At 42.0% G+C, this 18460-nt stretch overlaps 1 protein-coding gene across 4 annotated transcripts in view; it reads left to right on the top strand.

The window, feature by feature from the left end:
* fndc3a (fibronectin type III domain containing 3A) overlaps positions 1-18460 on the top strand; it is a 77405-nt gene that overhangs the window by 27494 nt on the left and 31451 nt on the right. For all 4 annotated transcript variants that reach the window (XM_054794630.1, XM_054794633.1, XM_054794631.1 and 1 more), the window contains 3 exons: positions 14687-14763; positions 15392-15635; positions 15708-16004. In XM_054794630.1, coding sequence (XP_054650605.1) covers positions 14687-14763; positions 15392-15635; positions 15708-16004 — 618 coding nt within the window. The remainder of the gene's footprint in view (positions 1-14686; positions 14764-15391; positions 15636-15707; positions 16005-18460) is intronic.

The following is an 18460-nucleotide window of genomic DNA, read 5'->3' as shown; positions in this document are numbered from 1 at the left end:
CATGTATCAATATACAGTAGCAGCACAAGGGGTGCTCACACTTTTGCAGCCTGCGAACTACTTTCACTATGACCATGTCCCAAAGATCTACCTCCTGCTATAAACATAGAGATTATATCTATTTAGTATATTTATAAATACTGTCAAACCTGTCTTAGCGGCCACCTTTATAGAAGGGTCACCTGCCTATAGCAGCCACTGAAAAATCCCCCCAGCAAATTTACATGTTGTAGACCCTGTGTATAGCAGTCACCTGTCCAACGCGGCCAGCAGCCACCCATTTTGTCTCCCTTGGTCAATATCTGACCTGCATATAGCAGCCAAATTACCAACTCAAGTAGAAGCTTCATGCACGAAAAAGTTTTGTTTTTCAATCAATGAAGGCGTTGTGTGTAGACTTTAATTACTGAGTCCTAGCTCAGTCACAATCATTCACAAGATCCACACAAACTGTCAGTTGTTCCACATAAAAAAGCCGTCTTCTTTTGAGCTTGCTATTTCCTGGTCAAACATGTAACTTTAAGAGCATTTGCACCAAAACATTACCGCAAAGTAGGCTGGGAACAGGACGTGCTCCCAGCGACGCTACAATTTAAAAAAAAAAAAACATATGCTAGCATGCATGCGGCAGCGGGAGCAAAACTGAGTTCGGTTGTACTTAACTGAAGTATTTTATCAGTTATCAGTTATTATTAAGCCTCTAGCTTCCTTTTAGTAAGTAAAAACCTTGACTATGATTGCACTACATTGTCATGTAGACCTACAAAGTACACTTGGAAGAACAAGAGGTGAATAAATGTATTGCAACTGATGTGAAACTGATGAGGGGTAGGATTAAATAAGCTTTGCTTCTTACTACTCCTTTTTGGACATGGAAAATTGTGAATTGTACTATGTGATGTGCTACTGTTTGACTCATGCATGTTCAGGATTAAAACCATGAACCATGATAAAAACAAGCCTAGTAGTGCTGTACAACTTTTATCAGCAGTCCACAGTGCCCTCTACTGGTCAACATTATTATTATTATTATTTTCCCTTTTTTTCCTCTACTGGTCAACATTCAAACTGGACGCCAACCTGTCTATAGACGCCACCTGTCTATAGCGGCCACGTTTGCAGACTCCCTCTAGTGGCCGCTATAGACAAGTTTGACTGTATGAGTATTTATGTACATTGTGCACGTATATTACAAATCAAAATGATTTACGTCTTACTGTAAAACATATATGAATTAAATCTAACAGATAAACCTAGGAAGTTCTATGCTAAATACTATACATCCATCCATCCATCCATCCATTTTCTATGCCGCTTATCCTCATTGGGGTCACGGGGTATGCTGGCTGACTTCAGGCGATACTAAATACTAATGATTGGTATTTCCCATTCACAGTTTGAAAGGTAATCAAAGTAGTTGATATCATACACTAATAATTCACTGTTCATTCCAATATGCCATTAAAGATAATTACACATACTTCCTCAATAGTTGTGTACATGAGTAATAAGTCAGTCAAAATAGCTATGTAGCGTTCATTATACACACACTTGATATAGTACGTCCAGTTAGTGTTTGCTAGCAAACATTACAGATATACCATCCATCCATCCATCTATCTTCCAGTCTTCCACTTATCCGAGATCGGATCGCGGGGGAAGCAGCCTAAGCAGGGAAGCCCAGACTTCCCTCTCCCCAGCTAGGTACTTTGTCGAGCTCCTCCCGGCAGATCCCACGGCGTTCCCATGCCAGTTGAGAGACATAGTCTTGCCAACATGTCCTGGGTCTTCTCCGAGGCCTCCTACCGGTTGGACATGCCCTGAACACCTCCCCAGGGAGGTGTCCGGGAGGCATCCTGATCAATGCGTAGGAGCAGCGCTTCTACTCCCGAGTTTCTCCCGGATGACAGTGCTTCTCACTTATCTCTAAGGGAGAACCCAACCACCCTACAGAGAAAAACTCTTTGCGGCCGTTTGTACCCACGATCTTGTCCTTTCGGTCACTACCCAAAGTTCATGACCATAGTTGAGGGTAGGAACGTAGATCAAGCAGTAAATTGAGAGCTTTGCCTTCTGGCTCAGCTCCCTCTTCACTATAACGGACTGATGCAGAGTCCGCATCACTGCAGATGCCGCACCAATCTGCCTGTCGATCTTAGAGTTCCATCCTTCCCCCAGGTACTTAAACTCTTCCACTTGGGACAGGGTCTCATCCCCGACCCAGAGATGGCACTCAGACTTGGAGGTGCTGATTCTCATCCCAGCCGCTTCACACTCGGCTGCGAACCGATAGGCTTCACTACACATCTTAAGATGCAGCCTGGAGCTCTCCCACCTGACTTTGTCTCTGTGGGTGGGGACAGGGCCGCAAGCATACACACACAGCAGATGAGTGTAGCCTGATGAGAAGCAAGTTAACGTAGCAGAAATTAAATTAGTAGATTGCAATACATTTTTTTAATGCGTATTTTTAAATGTTTAAATTATTCTTTCCTTAAAAGTAATGTTAAAATCTCTCTACTCGTTCTCCTAGACACAATCTTGTGCATGGGCTTGTCTCGTGAACTGAGTGTCTCGTGACACCCCTACTGATTAGCATTAAAGCTATATACACACACACACACACACACACACACACACACACACGACATTGTGTTCCCAGTAGGATTTACTAAAAGCATTTTTAAACCATCTCAATTCCAGCATCAAAGCTAACACACTTCCAAATGCACTATATTGGAACGTTCAACCAAATACTGATCTTCCTTCACATGCTGCTTTCAGACTGCATGCTAACTTTTAACGTACTAAAGGCGTGTTTTGGTTCATACATGCGTGCTAGGTTCATGGCTGGTTCTATGCTGGCGTGCATGCATGCTCATGGAGTATCTGAATAATGTGTTGATATATCTGATTCAGCGTCTTCCGTCCTTCCCACTCTGTTAGCTACTTGGTCAACCAACCCTTGTGTGTGTCGTCTGTTGCCAAAGCTGTGAGACACATCATATCCTCCATGATGGCATTGCAGATGTCTGTTTTCTGTCAGAGGGGCCTTAAGCTGTCCCCTTGTGGCTGAAAGGGAGCATCCATCCGTGCAGTATCCTGATACAGTCTATTGATGGACACCCAAGCCTTTTTATCAAGATATTTGTTGCTCTTTGAAGACACCCAGCCTCCAGTGAATCTGAATCTAGCTTCCACTCTGGTTGCAGGTGTATTTTTTGCCATCCGTTTTGAGCTACGCAAGCACAGCCAACCCCAAACTTGCAAAGCCAGCATCACCCAGGCCTTGGCATTTCTGGCACCATTGTGCAGGGTTCTGTTTTGCATATTTATGAGACTTAGCCGCTTGTCAATTAACTCCCATCCATTTGAGTCAATGTAAGCCACTGAGAGCACCTGCTCTTGCTGCACAATTACTCCAAACTATGATTTTGTTTTGTTGGTTAAAGATCCTCAACCCTCCTAACGATTAAAAATGCACAAAAACAGACTATAGACTAGAAGAAGATAAGATAAACTAGATTTATCCCACACAGTTGCAGTATAGAATATCAAATGAGTGTTTCCCACAGGACTGCAGTCTCTTCGTGGTGGGTTCCGGGGCTGGGAAGTAGACGGCTTTATCATTTAATTTGAATAATTGGCCATGACGCATGTGCATGTGAGTACTATGTATGCTGGGGGAGACAAAAAGTGAGCAAAAAACATGAAAACTAAAATGTGTAGTTATTAGGGGTGTCACAGGACACTCTGTTAACGAAATGAGACGATACACGAGATTGGGTCTATGAGAATGGTACAGGACGAGATGTTAACATTAAGAAAAGTACAATGTAAAAAGTATTAAAAAATGACTATACAGGTATAGGTGTCTACTAATTTAATTTCCGCTACCTTGCATTGCTCCTCACGAGGCTACACTTCTGCACTTTTTGTGTGTGCTACCAGCCCCGCCTACACGTACCGAGATAAAGATACTGTTCTACGGAAGAAACGCGCCAAGGTGCTGAAACCAATGCACAGATTGACTCCTCTTCCTACTTGTTAAGGAGGCAAGCGACAAGGAAAACAGACACGCATGTGCCTGGCAATATATAGAGGCCAGCAAAATTAGCAAGTTCATTTTCATTTATTATGTGATTATTTATTATCATCCAAGTCCGAGTGCCCACGAGAAATCTGAACGAGAAATCTTCTAATGTTTTAATCTTGCAAGATTTTGTAGCACAAGCTCTTGTGACACCCCTGGTAGAAATATAAATTAGCTTTCTTCTGGTGCTCGTTAAGAGCAATATGTGCTGTCATGTTAGACTCCAAAAGTGTTCATTGAGAGCAGAAAAGGTGCTTCATTTGTTGCTCGACGCTTTTTTGAAAAAGAGAATCTAGAAGGGTCTGAATACTCGCTAAATATAGCAACATAAGTTTCTATCCGGAGTTGGAAGGACAAGCTACATTCCCAGACAGTCCTGTTGCAATGTGTTAATGAGTGAGGGCCAAGGTAGCGCTCAATTTATTTCTGACTGTCCCAATGTATTTATTTCAACGGCCGTACTATTTTATAGCAGTGGTTCCCAAACTTTTTACAGTGGCACCCCCTCAGACATTTGATCTGAAGCCATGTACCCCATGCTCTTACACTTACAAAACATAAACTTACAAAACATAAAGCTTGAAATGTTGAGCATAATTATTTGGTTAATGTTAAATGTGTATTTTGCATGGTCACATTTTCATCAAGTTTCACATGAGCACCGATAAATAGATAAGTAATCATCCGACATGTCTTTCATCATTTAGAAGGTGGTAAACAGGTTTTCTATGCTCTAGCTATGAAAATATTTCATTTAGAAATAAGTACACAAGCGTCTGGAACCGATTAACTGCCATAAACGAGGGTTACTGTAACTATTTTTAGAATTGCAACAACAAAAAAAAGAGAAAAAAAACCCAAAAACTGAAGGCTGCAAATGGCCCCGTGGCCGCACTTTGGACACCACATGTCTACTGCAAAAAGCCCAGTCATACAGCATAACACAGGCATCTCATTCTGGTGTTGGGAACATTTGGATTGGGAGTGTGCCGCACATAAAAATGGCATGGGCTGTCAGGACCACGGCCATTAAGATGTGACATGCTCGCATGTTTGCCCACCAATAGTAGCTTCTTCTCCTGAGCGGAGCTCGTCACACACAGTTCACGTAATTGGCCTGCAAACATCACATTAGCTGCATTAGTACGTTATTTTTATGCTGGCTACCTCCCCTCCTCACCCAGCTCCAAGGCGACACACTCGGCGTTCATTCACAGCTTCCACTGTGAGTGGCTCCTAGGATGGCTGAGCGTGTGACTCATTCTCCCACTGCTGTCTGTATCCATGCCAGCAACCACCTTTTCCCTTTTTAAGTCTAGTCCACAAGGAGCGCCTGCTTTGTGTTTGTGCATGTGTTGTCTTGTAAACATGGCAAATGCATGGGGTGAGCTTCTTGCTTCAGGTGACAGTGCATTTAGAGCGGAGCCTCAGTGTCCCGAGTGAAGCCAGGTCATTTATTATTTAAGAGGAAAGACAAAGAAGAAGCCTGGTCCCAGCGGCGATGGCGCTCCTCATTTTGCCTGTGTCTGGCTGAGAGCAGCAGTGCATGAAGGTTACTGCTTGTCTGTTAACGTCATTCATGCCTGGGGCCGCACGGGCCTTGCAGATTTCAAATATATGGAATTCGGGCAAATGCCACAAGCACCTAAGCGGCTTTTAGGGGCTTTTAGAACCTTGAACACAAAACCGATAAAGTGGTGTGTTTCACAAAGCTCAGGACCAGGTGTCAGACTTGCACATACAGTAACACAGAAACTAAAACTAACTAAAGTCAAAGATCCTCTATGCAACAGAGTGCTTTCATGTTTTGAATGACCTGCTACAAAAAAAAGCCCTCAAAGGTCTTCCATGACAGGAGCACTACTGTTTTTAAGGATCTACTGCAAAAACCTAGTCAAGGATTGTCTATATAACAGGAGCACTTTGCGGTTTTTAGGAGACGCTTGCTGATCATCTTGTAGTGCCAACACAGCGAAAGCACGGATGTTTGCTCATGGATTGTAAATCTGTGCCAGTGATTTTGGAAATGTTTCATACGTGAATCGGATATAGATTGGCTCATGCCCATCCCTATTTCATGGCCTCTTAAATGATGGAGCGCGTGTCGTGCCTCGGCTTTACATGTCTGACTTGATTAAAAGTCAACTAGGAAGTGGAAGCTTATGATTAGTGCTTCTATTGTATGGACAGTCTCACACAGTTTGCAATTGTTAACCTCTGTCAGTTCATTTGTCTGCGTTCCGTCTCCTCTTTTTTTTTAAATGTATTTATTTATTTTTGTACATTTTTTATGACTGCAATTCATTAGCCGTGATTTAATAATTAAGCTCGTTGCAACTTTATGGCTTCATCGCGTTGCATTTGTGAAATCACTCAGCCCTCTTCACACTCCATAGGGCTTTTGCCCTCCCCTCCCCATGCATGGAATTGAAGGCTTTTATGCCTCGTCCACACGCTCCTGAGATTTTTTTTTTTTTTTTTTTTATAGCTCAAAATAGCTCATAAGAGTTACATTTATTACAATGCTATAGCTATTCATGTAAGAAGTTAAGTGATTTTGGTTATTATCAACAAAACCATGGAAGTTGCTAGATATTAGCTCTTAAATTCAACTCTTATGAGCTATATTTGTTATCATCATTATATTTGTCCAAACAAATGTACCTTTTAGTTGTATCAGGCATTAAAATGAACCTCGCTACGAAATACCATCACATCCTCACTTTAGCCAGAAAGTTATACCAGCACTTTATGAAGAAGGTCAAAGTGATGTCGTCAACGAGCTATCACATTTGTCCGCCATTTCACTTACGACCGATGGTTGGACTTCACATGCAACAGAGAGCTATTTAACTGTAACTGTCATTACATTTCGCCACAATGTTTAAACAATTGTTTAAATACAACAGTTTATTTTATTATTATTCTATTAAAAAAAACCTCAGTCTAATTTATTTGAAATATCACCCAAATTGTCGCTTTTATTTATTTTTTAAAAAAGTTCTGTTTGCACTGTTTTTAAAATAAAAGCATTATAAGTTATTGTAAGAAATATCACCCAAATTGTCGCTTTTATTTATTTTTGACAAAAGTTCTGTTTGCACTGTTTTTAAAATAAAAGCATTGTAAGTCATTTTGTCTGCTTTTTTTGTACCGAAAATTAACCAAACTGAGCACTTCAAGAAACTGAACCGAACCGAAATTACATTTTTGTGTACCGTTTACACCCCTAGCGTCCAATATGGCTCCCACAAACCCTAAACATTGTGTTTCAGGATTCAGTAGGCACAGAAAAAATTGTCTGTTTTTTAATGTAATAGTTTTTCTTGGAATGACTGTCAGAAACCTTCAGGCTTTGTCTATGCACAATTTCGGTGGTGGTTTAATACATGTGTAATTATATATATGTTTTTTACTATAGGGACGCTCCGATCAGGGTTTTATGCTGCCGTTTCCAATACCGATCTTCCATGAGTGAGATCGGCCGATACTGATGACATGGATCAACTGTACATGTTTCCATTTATTTATGATGAGTGCATTTAAAAACAAAATGTCACCGTGGTAAAAAGTCACATTTGGAGCCAGGTGGATAATTGTAGCTAGCTAGATGGCTAGTTTGGTACAGACAGCGAGGCAAATTGTGTATAGAAAGATGCAAGAGAAGTCGAACACCAATAGGGTTGACAAGGGAGTGATCAAACACTGGCATCGACTGGCGTGGCCTGTGTCAAGCTGTCAAACTGAAACCATTGGAGGTTATTCTCGTGACAATACGTGACAAAGTGCACCTGCCAGCTCAGTACGGGTGTTGTCAACCCTCCGTGTCACAGCACACGTGCATATTCATGTCATGACATGTTGCCGCCGCATGGCGATCGGTTTTTGTAATCTGGTTTGAAAGGCATTTATTGGCATATGCATGTGTTTTGGACGGAAATCGCCCGATACTAATAGGCGGCCCATCTGCCGGGGCATCCCTAATATTCACATATACTTTTTGAAACGGCAAATGTCAGTGCACAACCAGGGCACACTGGTGACTTCACTGCTGTGTAACTCAGCATGGGGTTCAGTGTCAGCTAATCTTCTAATGCTGTACCCAGCTTTACTTTGTGTAGAATAGAAGACTAGGTCTAGTCCCAGTGTTTAAGTTTAGTATCCTAAATGCTGTTATTATCCCCATACCAGTTAGTTGGTAGAAAATAAGATCGTTAGACAGCCGCGCTGAACTTGACAAGGTGTGCCAGTGCGGGACAGTGGTTGTTCAGAAATGGTGAATATAGTATCAGGAAATGTATTCATATGTCCAGTTAACTTTTTCCCCAAAAAACACATAATTCCAACTATGTATCATGATGTTTTTTGCACAATGGTGTGCTCAAAGTGGCACAAATCCGAACAACTGATGACCATCGTGGCTTTTTTCGTAGTTTTTCCATGGACACCCAGAACACTTGCACCAAATTTCATGCTTGTATCACAAATTAAAGTATTTTTCTACTTTTTCTGCTGCACTAATTGGCAAATAGTTGCATTCCCCAGACGGAACGGAAAAGGATGAAGTGAAAAGGATGTAATACACAAGGTACACCTACGTGTGGTGCTGTCAACTGACATGCAGCTGGAACCACGTGACACACCAAACCATAGGAGAAAGAACGCATGTAGACAAGTCTGTCATCTTCTGCTTTCCAAGGCTCATCTAGACTTCGAAGTGGAATTACTTCTTCGAGCCATTTTGTTGTATTAAGACTGGGGTGAGTCATGTTGGTAGAATGTTAATAACCGAATCGTCAAAGCTCACTTCTGGTCACGTGACGGCGACAGGGTGGTGTCGCGTCGGTGACATCATCGTTTTCGTAAAACAGCGGTGTCAGCTAGCTACACGAAAACGACAAGCCAGCGTTTTCAGATTTTCACACTTTTCACACGACACAAGTCGTTTAAAAAAAAATACAGTTTCCGTGCACCCAGAGCGTTGTTTCTGTGTGAATGAGAGGCTGAAACCATAAAATAATTTGCCATTTTGACCTGAAAACGTTTCTGTGTAGATAGCTCCCTAGCACAGTTTTCTCTAAATATTTTGACTTTTGTCAAGGCTCCATTGATTCGTTGTCAAACGCACAGGGACAGGTAGAGGTGAGTTTTCGAACAGGATGACACAAGGTTGACGGTCTCGTGGCGGTCGCCGCTCTCCTCTGCTCGGTGTCAGTCTGAAGCGTCGTGGAGGACTACCGGTGTTTTTCCCCTCGGAAGCCTGGCACTCGACGGCCACGTTAGCGCAGCCAATGTTCCAGTTGATTTAGGAGGAGGGGAGGAGGGGCTATGTGGTCCTTTCTATCTGATCTCTGTCAGAATTTGTGCGTCAGACTGATGCAAACGAGTACCTCCCCCACTTCCCCTCCCGCCCATGCTCCACCCTGCTCGCCTGGCACAAAGATGTGTTGCCACCTTTTAAAGGAGTCCTGTCCTCCTCCTGAAGCCAAAGCAAAGTCATAAAGGATGCCAATGTCATTCATACTACATCATCATGAAAAGTCGTCAGGCAGGTGCAGAGCAGTCATTCATTAGACAACATTTTTTTTTAAATGGAGCACACCGCAAATTCCCAGTCGGGTGGTTTTGTAATGTGAAATCAATGAGAGGTTGAGTCAGTGTGACCGCTTTCGTTCAGGCTGCGCTCTCCCAGGTTCTCTTTTTGGAGATTTTGCTACTCACAATCCCCCCTGTGTTCTTTGGCGGTGAGTCATTTTTCTCAGCAGGCTTAGCGCTCTGCGAGGGGCTTCCAAGCTGCCCCCCTTCAGGTTTACTACCAAAAGGCTGTCTGTCTTGTCAAATTGCACTTCTTAGCTAGGAAAGTGTAACTACTGCCTACAGAGTGTAAAGACACGCTCCACACTGTGCCTGCAGGCCAACTGACAGCGAGCATTTTAGCCGTCAGATGTTCTTATTACGAAGAAGTTAAGTTGACATGGAGATATAGATCATGGCCAACTTCAAATTTGAGAGCCAAAGGGGTAATTTCTGTAAAATTACCCCTTTGGCTCTCTTTGTTTATGATGACGTGTCGTAGTGTTGTTAGCGTCTTCATTATCGATAAGCAGCATTAAAGGACATTTCCTGTTTCCAGTGCCAAGTAAACCCAGCAGCTCTGTTAGATAAGAGTATTGATATTTTATATGAAAACACAAGAATCTAAATTAAAAATAAACTAATCCCTCGCCACTTCATGCTTAAAATTTTGCGGCTTCATTTTATCACGGTTTGCCAAAAATATATAAATAAACCATGCTGTTTTGTGCTTGAATATGGCCTATTATTAGTCAAAAATATGTGTATTTAAGCAATTTACGTATTTTTCCCAAATTAAGTGTTTTCAAGCATAAAAATTGCAAAATTCTGTCAAATACAAATATAAGGCATTCAGAAGACACATTCAAAGACATTGTGATGATATGTAGTATTCTACACTGGTCACTAGGTGTCAGTCATATTACTGTAATCGTGGGTGAGACACACAAGCACCATACTTGATGGGTGGAACAACAGGCGTTTATTGCAAGTTTGAATGCTCTCACAACAGGCACAATAATCCCTAACACGGTCTACTTTTGCAACCATAATCAACTCCAAACTAAAACTCAACTCTGAACCCCTGACCTCACTTCCTGTCCTGCAGCACTGGAACACATTTACAGCAAGACACAAGAGACACAACGCTATATTGGGTTAGAGGGGAGTTATGTCATGTATAATTTCTATAATTTTTCTATGCCTTTTGGCCTCCTGCTCACCTTCTCCTGGATGACAGTGCTTCTCTAAGGACCCCACAGAGAAAACTCATTTTGTCTGCTTGTACCTGCGATCTTGTCCTTTTGGTCACTACCCAAAACTCATGACCACAGGCGAGTGTAGGAACGTAGATCAGCCGCTAAATTGAGAGCTTTGCCTCAACTCCTTCTTCACCACAATGGACAGATGCAGAGTCCGTGTCACTGCAGGCGCTGTACCAATCCACCTGTCCATCTCACGTTCCATCCTTCCCTCACTCGTGAACAAGACCCCGAGGTACTTAAACTCTTCCACTTGGGCCAGAATATCATCCTCGACCCGAAGATGGCATTCAACCCTTTTCCAGGCATTCTCAAACACAGAGGGGAAAAAGCAAATATTTTACTCTGGAAACGGGGAAAAGGAAACCACCGCGTAGGCTGCATTGTTTGGGCCCTCAATTCTGCGGAATGATACAATACAGAGCAAACGGGCTAGTTTGTGACGTGCAATATTATATGATAACCAAGGCTGTGTACGAAAACCGAGGTTAAATTGTTTGCCAACATTTGGAAAACTGGGATTTGGCTTTCTAAGGAAATGGAGAGTGTTGTAGCAGCTGGTCAGTAGACCACTTGAGTGGATGAGTGTGGTGAGTTGACATGCACACTATTACAAAGTTAGACATTGTGTAAGCTTTGCAAGCTTACACACATCTGTGCTGTGAACTCTGGACCCGTGTCACCATATGCCAGAGCAGCACACTCTTGTCTTGTTTGTCAGCTTAAAGTTAATATTAGATGACTAAAGCATTCTTATAGCAAGAAGCCACATGAGTGTCAAGCATTGAGGATTGGGTTGGTCGAGGCCAACTTGGCATCTTTTTCCAGCTTAGCATTCTTAAGATGTTGGACATGTTTAGCTCATCCTTGGGATAAAATACAAGGATAGAGCTTAGTTTAAGGAGGGTATGGTTCAGTACGACTGAAGCTATGACACCCCCCCTCCCCAGGAAAAAAGAAAAAGAAAAAGGACCCCGTTCTAACATCTTTAGACTGGGTTTGTTCAATGGCTGATGGCAGCAGCCAAAGGGTTGCTGGGGTTTCAAAGGCCAGCCTTTAGACCCATGGGACCAGTATGGCTGCCTATTTGGAACTGGGACTCTCTGCGTACGCCAGCTCTGGAAAAAGCATGAACACCACATCAAGCGGGCCGCCGGGGGGTCACTGTGTGCTGGATCTTTTTGCCCACTTACGTGACACGTGGAGTCGGGTCCCTCGTGTTTACGTCCTGATGTGCAACTTGGCCCGGAGGTTCTGCTGAGCTGTCTCTGCTCTGAGCTGAGCCACAGCCACACAGGAAACGTTGTCGTCTCTCAGCACTTTAGCTAAGTGGTCTTCTTGCATTTGCCAGGAATTGGGTAGAAAAAAAAATGTCCTTGCCTTTTTATTTTTTCTGCATGGCAAGTATTTCAAAGAAAATGATGAATGAAAGTATATAGTTGAATGAAGAGCCTACTTGGGTAGGTGTATCGTATTTGCCATGTGTCATTTATGCGTTAAAACTCCCCTCCCTAGTGCTGGGTTGGGACCAGGCATGGGCCGGTTGCCGGTTTCAAACTATGCCACGGTATAAAAAAGTCACGGTTTGAAAAACACAATTTCTTTTCCATCATACCGTCGGTCTCTGAGGTATGAGTGAAAGTGGAGGTCCAGCACTGACATTGTGTTATGTCCTGTGTTAAGGCCGTATGATTTCCACGTGAACAGAATCACGGAATTGCCCAATAAAAAAACAATTTACTGTTAAACGTGGAATCTGGAGGAAAGAGGCATGTACATAAAAGAAATGTCATCATGAGGAGAAGGAACATTCCTGTGGGGAAGTATTTCCCTGGTGGACCGCTGAGTCGTGACGGAATCTCATTACAAACACGAACCCACCCCCACCCGAATTAAACATGTCGAACCGGTGGCCTTAAACACCGGCGAAAGTTGGTGGAAACTCCTCTGACAGAGCGTGAATGGAAGCTAGTGGGTTTAGCTTAGTTTAGCAGAACATGCTAGTGCGGCTGTGTGTGTGAGACTTGGGCTGGTTGAGTGTGTTTACACGGTGTTGTGTTTTTCCGCTTTAATGTAAGCGAGCGTTTCACAATGCCCGCTGATGTCATGCAGGTTCTGAGTAAAAAAAGATGAGAACCACATTTATTTTTGCACCCAGCTCGTTTTAACAGACATTCTCAACACACACAACACACTTCCGGCCTTCAAAATAAGAGCATTGTTTTCCACAGCTTGTCTGATTTGTGGAAACAAAATAAGGGTGTCATAAAAAAATTATATTAATTTGCAATTGCATCGGTGACTACATCTTTCTTATCCACAAGCGCGGGCATTATAGTTTGTTGAAGATTTTTTAGCAACGTTTGCAGAGGCTGACATCCCATTAGAAAGGTTAGCCAGGCTACATCCAATTCAATTACCGAGCAAAATTGGCCAAGGGTGTATTGCATCAGTAAATGTAGGGATTTTTTCATTTAATTCATGGACATTTTATTCACTCATCCAAAAAGCACATGCTCTATGCTGGTAAAATAAGTGGAAAAGGTAAAAAGCAGAATTCTAATAAATGAAAACTGAAAAAGCGGAATTTGGGAAAAGATAACAGATTTCATGGGGCAACACTGTGTTCTTCCTTGCAGTTGGAACTGAGCTTTGATGATTCAGCATCTTGTATCGTGTGGATTTAGAATGTATTTCCCATGGCTTAGCAGCTACCCTACTAAAGTTTAAGGACAGAACACCAAGTACATGTTCCACATATTGATGTGAATATCATATCGTCATAGTTCGTAAATGCTATCATTTAATTGCTTGTAGTGTAAACAAACACACATTGACACTAAACGTTGGCCTAAAACATACAGTAAATGACAAAATGCACTAATATAGCATTATTAATTGATAACATTGTACTCACTTGAAAGATTCTTTCAAAAGGGATGCGCATTTAGAAGATTTACTCCATTCAACAGGTTTCGTGTTGTACGCATGCGCAGTAGTGCGAGGTGGCTGAACTCATCATTCCACGGGTACGACCGGGCTGTTGTCGCCGTTATACTGTATTGCTCATGTCGAGGTTCACCAAATGTGGAGATGTGATTCAGAACGAAACCAAAGCCGAGGATTAGTGGTATTAACGGTGTACTCTGCACTGAACAAGCAACAACCACTTAGCAACAGTTGTTAACAACAATCACATGTGCTCTGACATGTAGTCTATTTCCATTTAAAAAATGGCAATGGGTAAAAAACAAAAACATGATTCAAAGAACATTTGCATGGTTTGACTTTTAAAAGGGGGGGGGGGGGGGGGGGTAGTGGATCTCAGGTGGGGAGTTGCGCTAAGCCTGGAATATGCTCCTGTGTCGAGTGTGCCTGTCGTAGCTTGACGTGCATGCTAGGGCTGTGATTGGTCGTCTTTTAGTACATTATTTCACGCATTGCATGCCAAGTGCATACTTTATGCGGAAACGGAAAGCAAAAAATGTGCAAACTACGGTCTTTACACTTTCAGGCATGCCATAAATAAATAAAGGACACGTATTTGCTGCGGCAATTTTTATTTTGGATTTTTTTTTTGTCATGACGTCACCATAACACTGTACATAAAGTACTTTTTTCCAAATGAGTTATTGAGCTTCACGGTGAATGTGTGTGTGAGCAGACTAATGCTTGGAACATATTTGGACATTTAGTATGAAACCAGCGTTTGCCCCGAGGGAAAGTGTTTGATCTGGCCTTTTCCCTCTTTCTACAGGTCCTGCTCAGGTTCCCATGATGTCTCCAAATGGTTCAGTGCCTCCAATTTACGTGCCTCCTGGATACATTTCACAGGTACATGTCCAGTCTCCTCTTGAACTGATGGACACTCTTATCAGTACTAACACTCGCTAGATATGGACACAACTCATCTTCCAGAACAGGGAGGTTCAAAGTTTGGCCCGGGGGCCATTTGCGGCCTGTGTTACATCTGTAATTTTACTAGAATAAAGTCAAAATATTAAGAGAAATTAACATTCTAAAAACTGATATGTAATGTTACACATATCGGTATTGGTATCGGTTGATATCGGAAATTGAGAGTTGGACAATATCGGCATATTGGTTGTCGGCAAAAAAGCCAATATCGGACATCCCTACTTTTTACTTTATCACAAAGCTCAGATTCTTCAGTTTTTTCTCCAAAATGTAGAACTTCTTAGCATATTGCTTGACAAAATAGCCAAAGTGCATCCTTTCATTCTTTACTATGTGGCCCTTGCTGGAAAAACCTTTGGACACACCTGTTCCAGATGGTTTCACAAAATGCATTTGATGTCCAAGGCATGGTTTGGGTTACAAAACTATATCTTCAAAATGAGTTTCATCCTCTCTCCTCAGAATTAATGCGCTGAGTCACATTCAGTATATGTGATATGTTGATATGTCCAAGCTAGCTTACCTTGTCTCCATCTGTCCTCAGATCATAGAAGAGAACGGAGTGCGACGGGTTCTGGTTTTACCACAGCAACCGGAGTTCCACCCAGGCGGTCACTCCCCTCTCCACCATCCTCCACCACCGCCGCACGCCCACCTGCCTGCCTTCATCCCACACCCGGCCATGATGCCCCCGCCCCCGCACCTGTACACGGGCATGGCGGGCAGCGGCGACATGAGCTCGCAGTACATCTCCCAGTATCACCCCGCTCACATCTACTCAGAGCAGGGTGAGCCAGCAATCTCAACCTCTGTTCATCCTCCAACAACTCACAGCCGTCGCTCTATTTCCGCCACATCAGTCTCTGCAGATTCCCACCCCCAACACGGACGCCCGGCGTTTGTCCACAGGGACGACAGAACGACCAAAACGTACGAGCGTCTGCAGAAGAAGCTGAAGGAACGCCAGGGAGGTGGAGGAGGAGGAGGAGGGCAGGTGAAGGACAGTCCTCCCCCTTCGCCTCTGAAGACCCGCAGCAGCCCTGCGACGCTGGACGTCCACAACGGCGTGGGAAGAAAAGGGCCCGAGGCGGAGCAGGGTCAACCCAGCCACACGGCGGACAAGCAGACGGGCCGGGGTCAAAACGGAGAGGCTGCAGGTCAGTGGGTGAAAGTGAGGTTATTAAAGGTTATTGAGGTTAGGCAATTTTGCGTGCCACTGAGTAAACTGGTGGTAAACAGGTGTGGAGTATGTGTAAACTGTGCAGGCTGTGTGCCAGTACGCAAAGAACATTTGTGGCAAGCATAATTTCCGTGAACCAGTCGTGAAGGCACCGCAAGCTATGCCTAGGCCTGTCATGATCACAAATTTTGCAGAACACTAATTGTCCTACAGATTATTGATGATAAATATATGATATTATATATGATGATATATATATATATAATAATATAATATATATATATGATATTATAGCCAACATTTGAGATAATTTTTCCCCAAATGTAATGATAATATCTGTATTCTTTTTTTCATTAATATATGGCATAATAATGCGAGGACACCGTATCAAAAGCAATAAACTTGACTTTCTTAAAAGTATTTAACATTGTAATTGAAATGTCAAGAGCTTTTGAATAAAGTAAATTGAACAAACATAATAAACCAACAAAAAACACACAAAATAAAACAAAAAATAAAATGGACTCTTGTCTCTTGCAGCAAAAATTGCACTTAAATAACAGTGTGAAAATGGCATTTAAAAAAAAATCACGATCAATCACAAAATTTCTGATTTTGATTCACTGTCACTTTTGTTATTAAATATTGACCAAAAAAAACAGATACTGTAAGTAACCTGGAAAGTAGACATTTTGTGTCAATGCATATGTCAGCTCATTTACATACACACTTCCTTGATTGACTTGTAGCAACATTGTGTGTGGAATACGCTGTTTACCTTGGATGGGGTGTAACGTTTTGTGGGAGTTTGGTGAAAGTATGTTTTGGATGCGTTTGGTGCACAATGAGGTGTTAAACTTAAACTTAAACAAGTCACGGCAGCTGAAACATCAAGTTCCAGAGTTTTATTTATTTTTATTTCATTGTCTTTGTCACAAACATTTTCATGTCACAAAATGAGCATGCGCAAACGGGCTGAAATTGACATAGCAAAAAGACTGAATGAATGCCTTACAGGAGGGTTCACTCACTCCGTTCATTCCGCAATAGAACCACCATGCCCAGGTGTTGAGACAGATGCACAGAGTGAACCCCTCCTGTCATCCAGCCTGTTTGATAGAAAGAGAGGAGGAAAATAAACACGCATGCACGTCAATGTATCGAGGCTGGCAAAATAATGTCGTCCATTTCTGTTTATTGTGCGGTTAATTGATTTATTGATTATCGTGACGGGCCTAACTGATACCGTTTTACCTTGCAATATCGCGGTTCGATAATCGCTCCCTCGCTATATTGCATTTTTTTGTAAAATTTGTTACTAAATGATCGCTGTTTGGTGGTTCAATATGGCATATTATGAGTAAAAAGTTTTTTTTAAGCAAATTGTCTTATTCTTGGCCTAAAAGAAGCATATTCAAGCATAAATGATGTAACTAAATGAACTAAAATACAAATACAAGGGAGAAGTGGCATTTAAATTGTGAATGTAGTACTGTATTCTACATTGGCCGCGAGGTGTCAGTAATTGTTTGTTGAGACAGTCACTAGCTCGTCACTCAGGTTTCCTAGGGAACACATTTACTGCTCGAGCAGGAGTTTTATTTGCATATTACATCACTTATTTACTCTTATTCATTCTGTCTACTATATTGGGTAATACGACTGTAAAGACATTTAAAGCCCCAAGGAAGTACAATATCCAGAAAAGGAACAACAAGAAACTGCTCAGGTGTGAGTCAGTTATCTCATTTATGTTTAATATGTCTTATTTTTTCAAATTATGTGTACTATATTGGCTAATTGGAGTGTAAAGGTGACTATAGGGGTGTTAATTCATGTCTTGAGGGCTCTAATAATCTTAAAAAACATATTTAGAAGATTGTAAACGAGGGACAACGGTGGATGGAATTAAGGACATAATCTTCATTACTGACTTATGGACGTGTGACGTTAGCCCTGTTAGCTTGCTAGTTCTAACTATACACTTTTTTTTTTTGTTTGAAAAAAAATAAATGTCCATTTCTGGAAACACAACTGTTCTCCATATTTTATACTGTTCTGTTTTGACAATTCTACAGATACAGATTGTCTAATCCACCTTTGAGTCTCTATTTCCACAAATTACTGTTAAATCTAAATAAATTTAAAAAATATGTATAAATGAGTTGTCGCTATCGGTCTTGAGAAACAGAAAGGTATCGGTTAGAAAAAGGAAAGTATTGTTCATCCCTAATACAGGTATATAGTATTGTACACTGGTCACTGGGTGTCAGTAATGCTCCTGTGATGTTGGGTGAGACACTCGAGCACCAGACTTGATGGGCGGAACAACAGGCTTTTTTATTGTAGCTTTGAATGATCTCACAACAGGCACAATAATCCCTAACACGTGATACTGTTGCAGCCGTAACCCACGCCAAGCTAAAACTCAAC

This window comes from Dunckerocampus dactyliophorus, chromosome 12 (assembly GCF_027744805.1).
Source record: "Dunckerocampus dactyliophorus isolate RoL2022-P2 chromosome 12, RoL_Ddac_1.1, whole genome shotgun sequence".
Taxonomy (NCBI): Eukaryota; Metazoa; Chordata; class Actinopteri; order Syngnathiformes; family Syngnathidae; genus Dunckerocampus; species Dunckerocampus dactyliophorus.
Note: the sequence above shows the minus strand (reverse complement) of the source record. Positions and strands in the feature narration are given on the sequence as shown.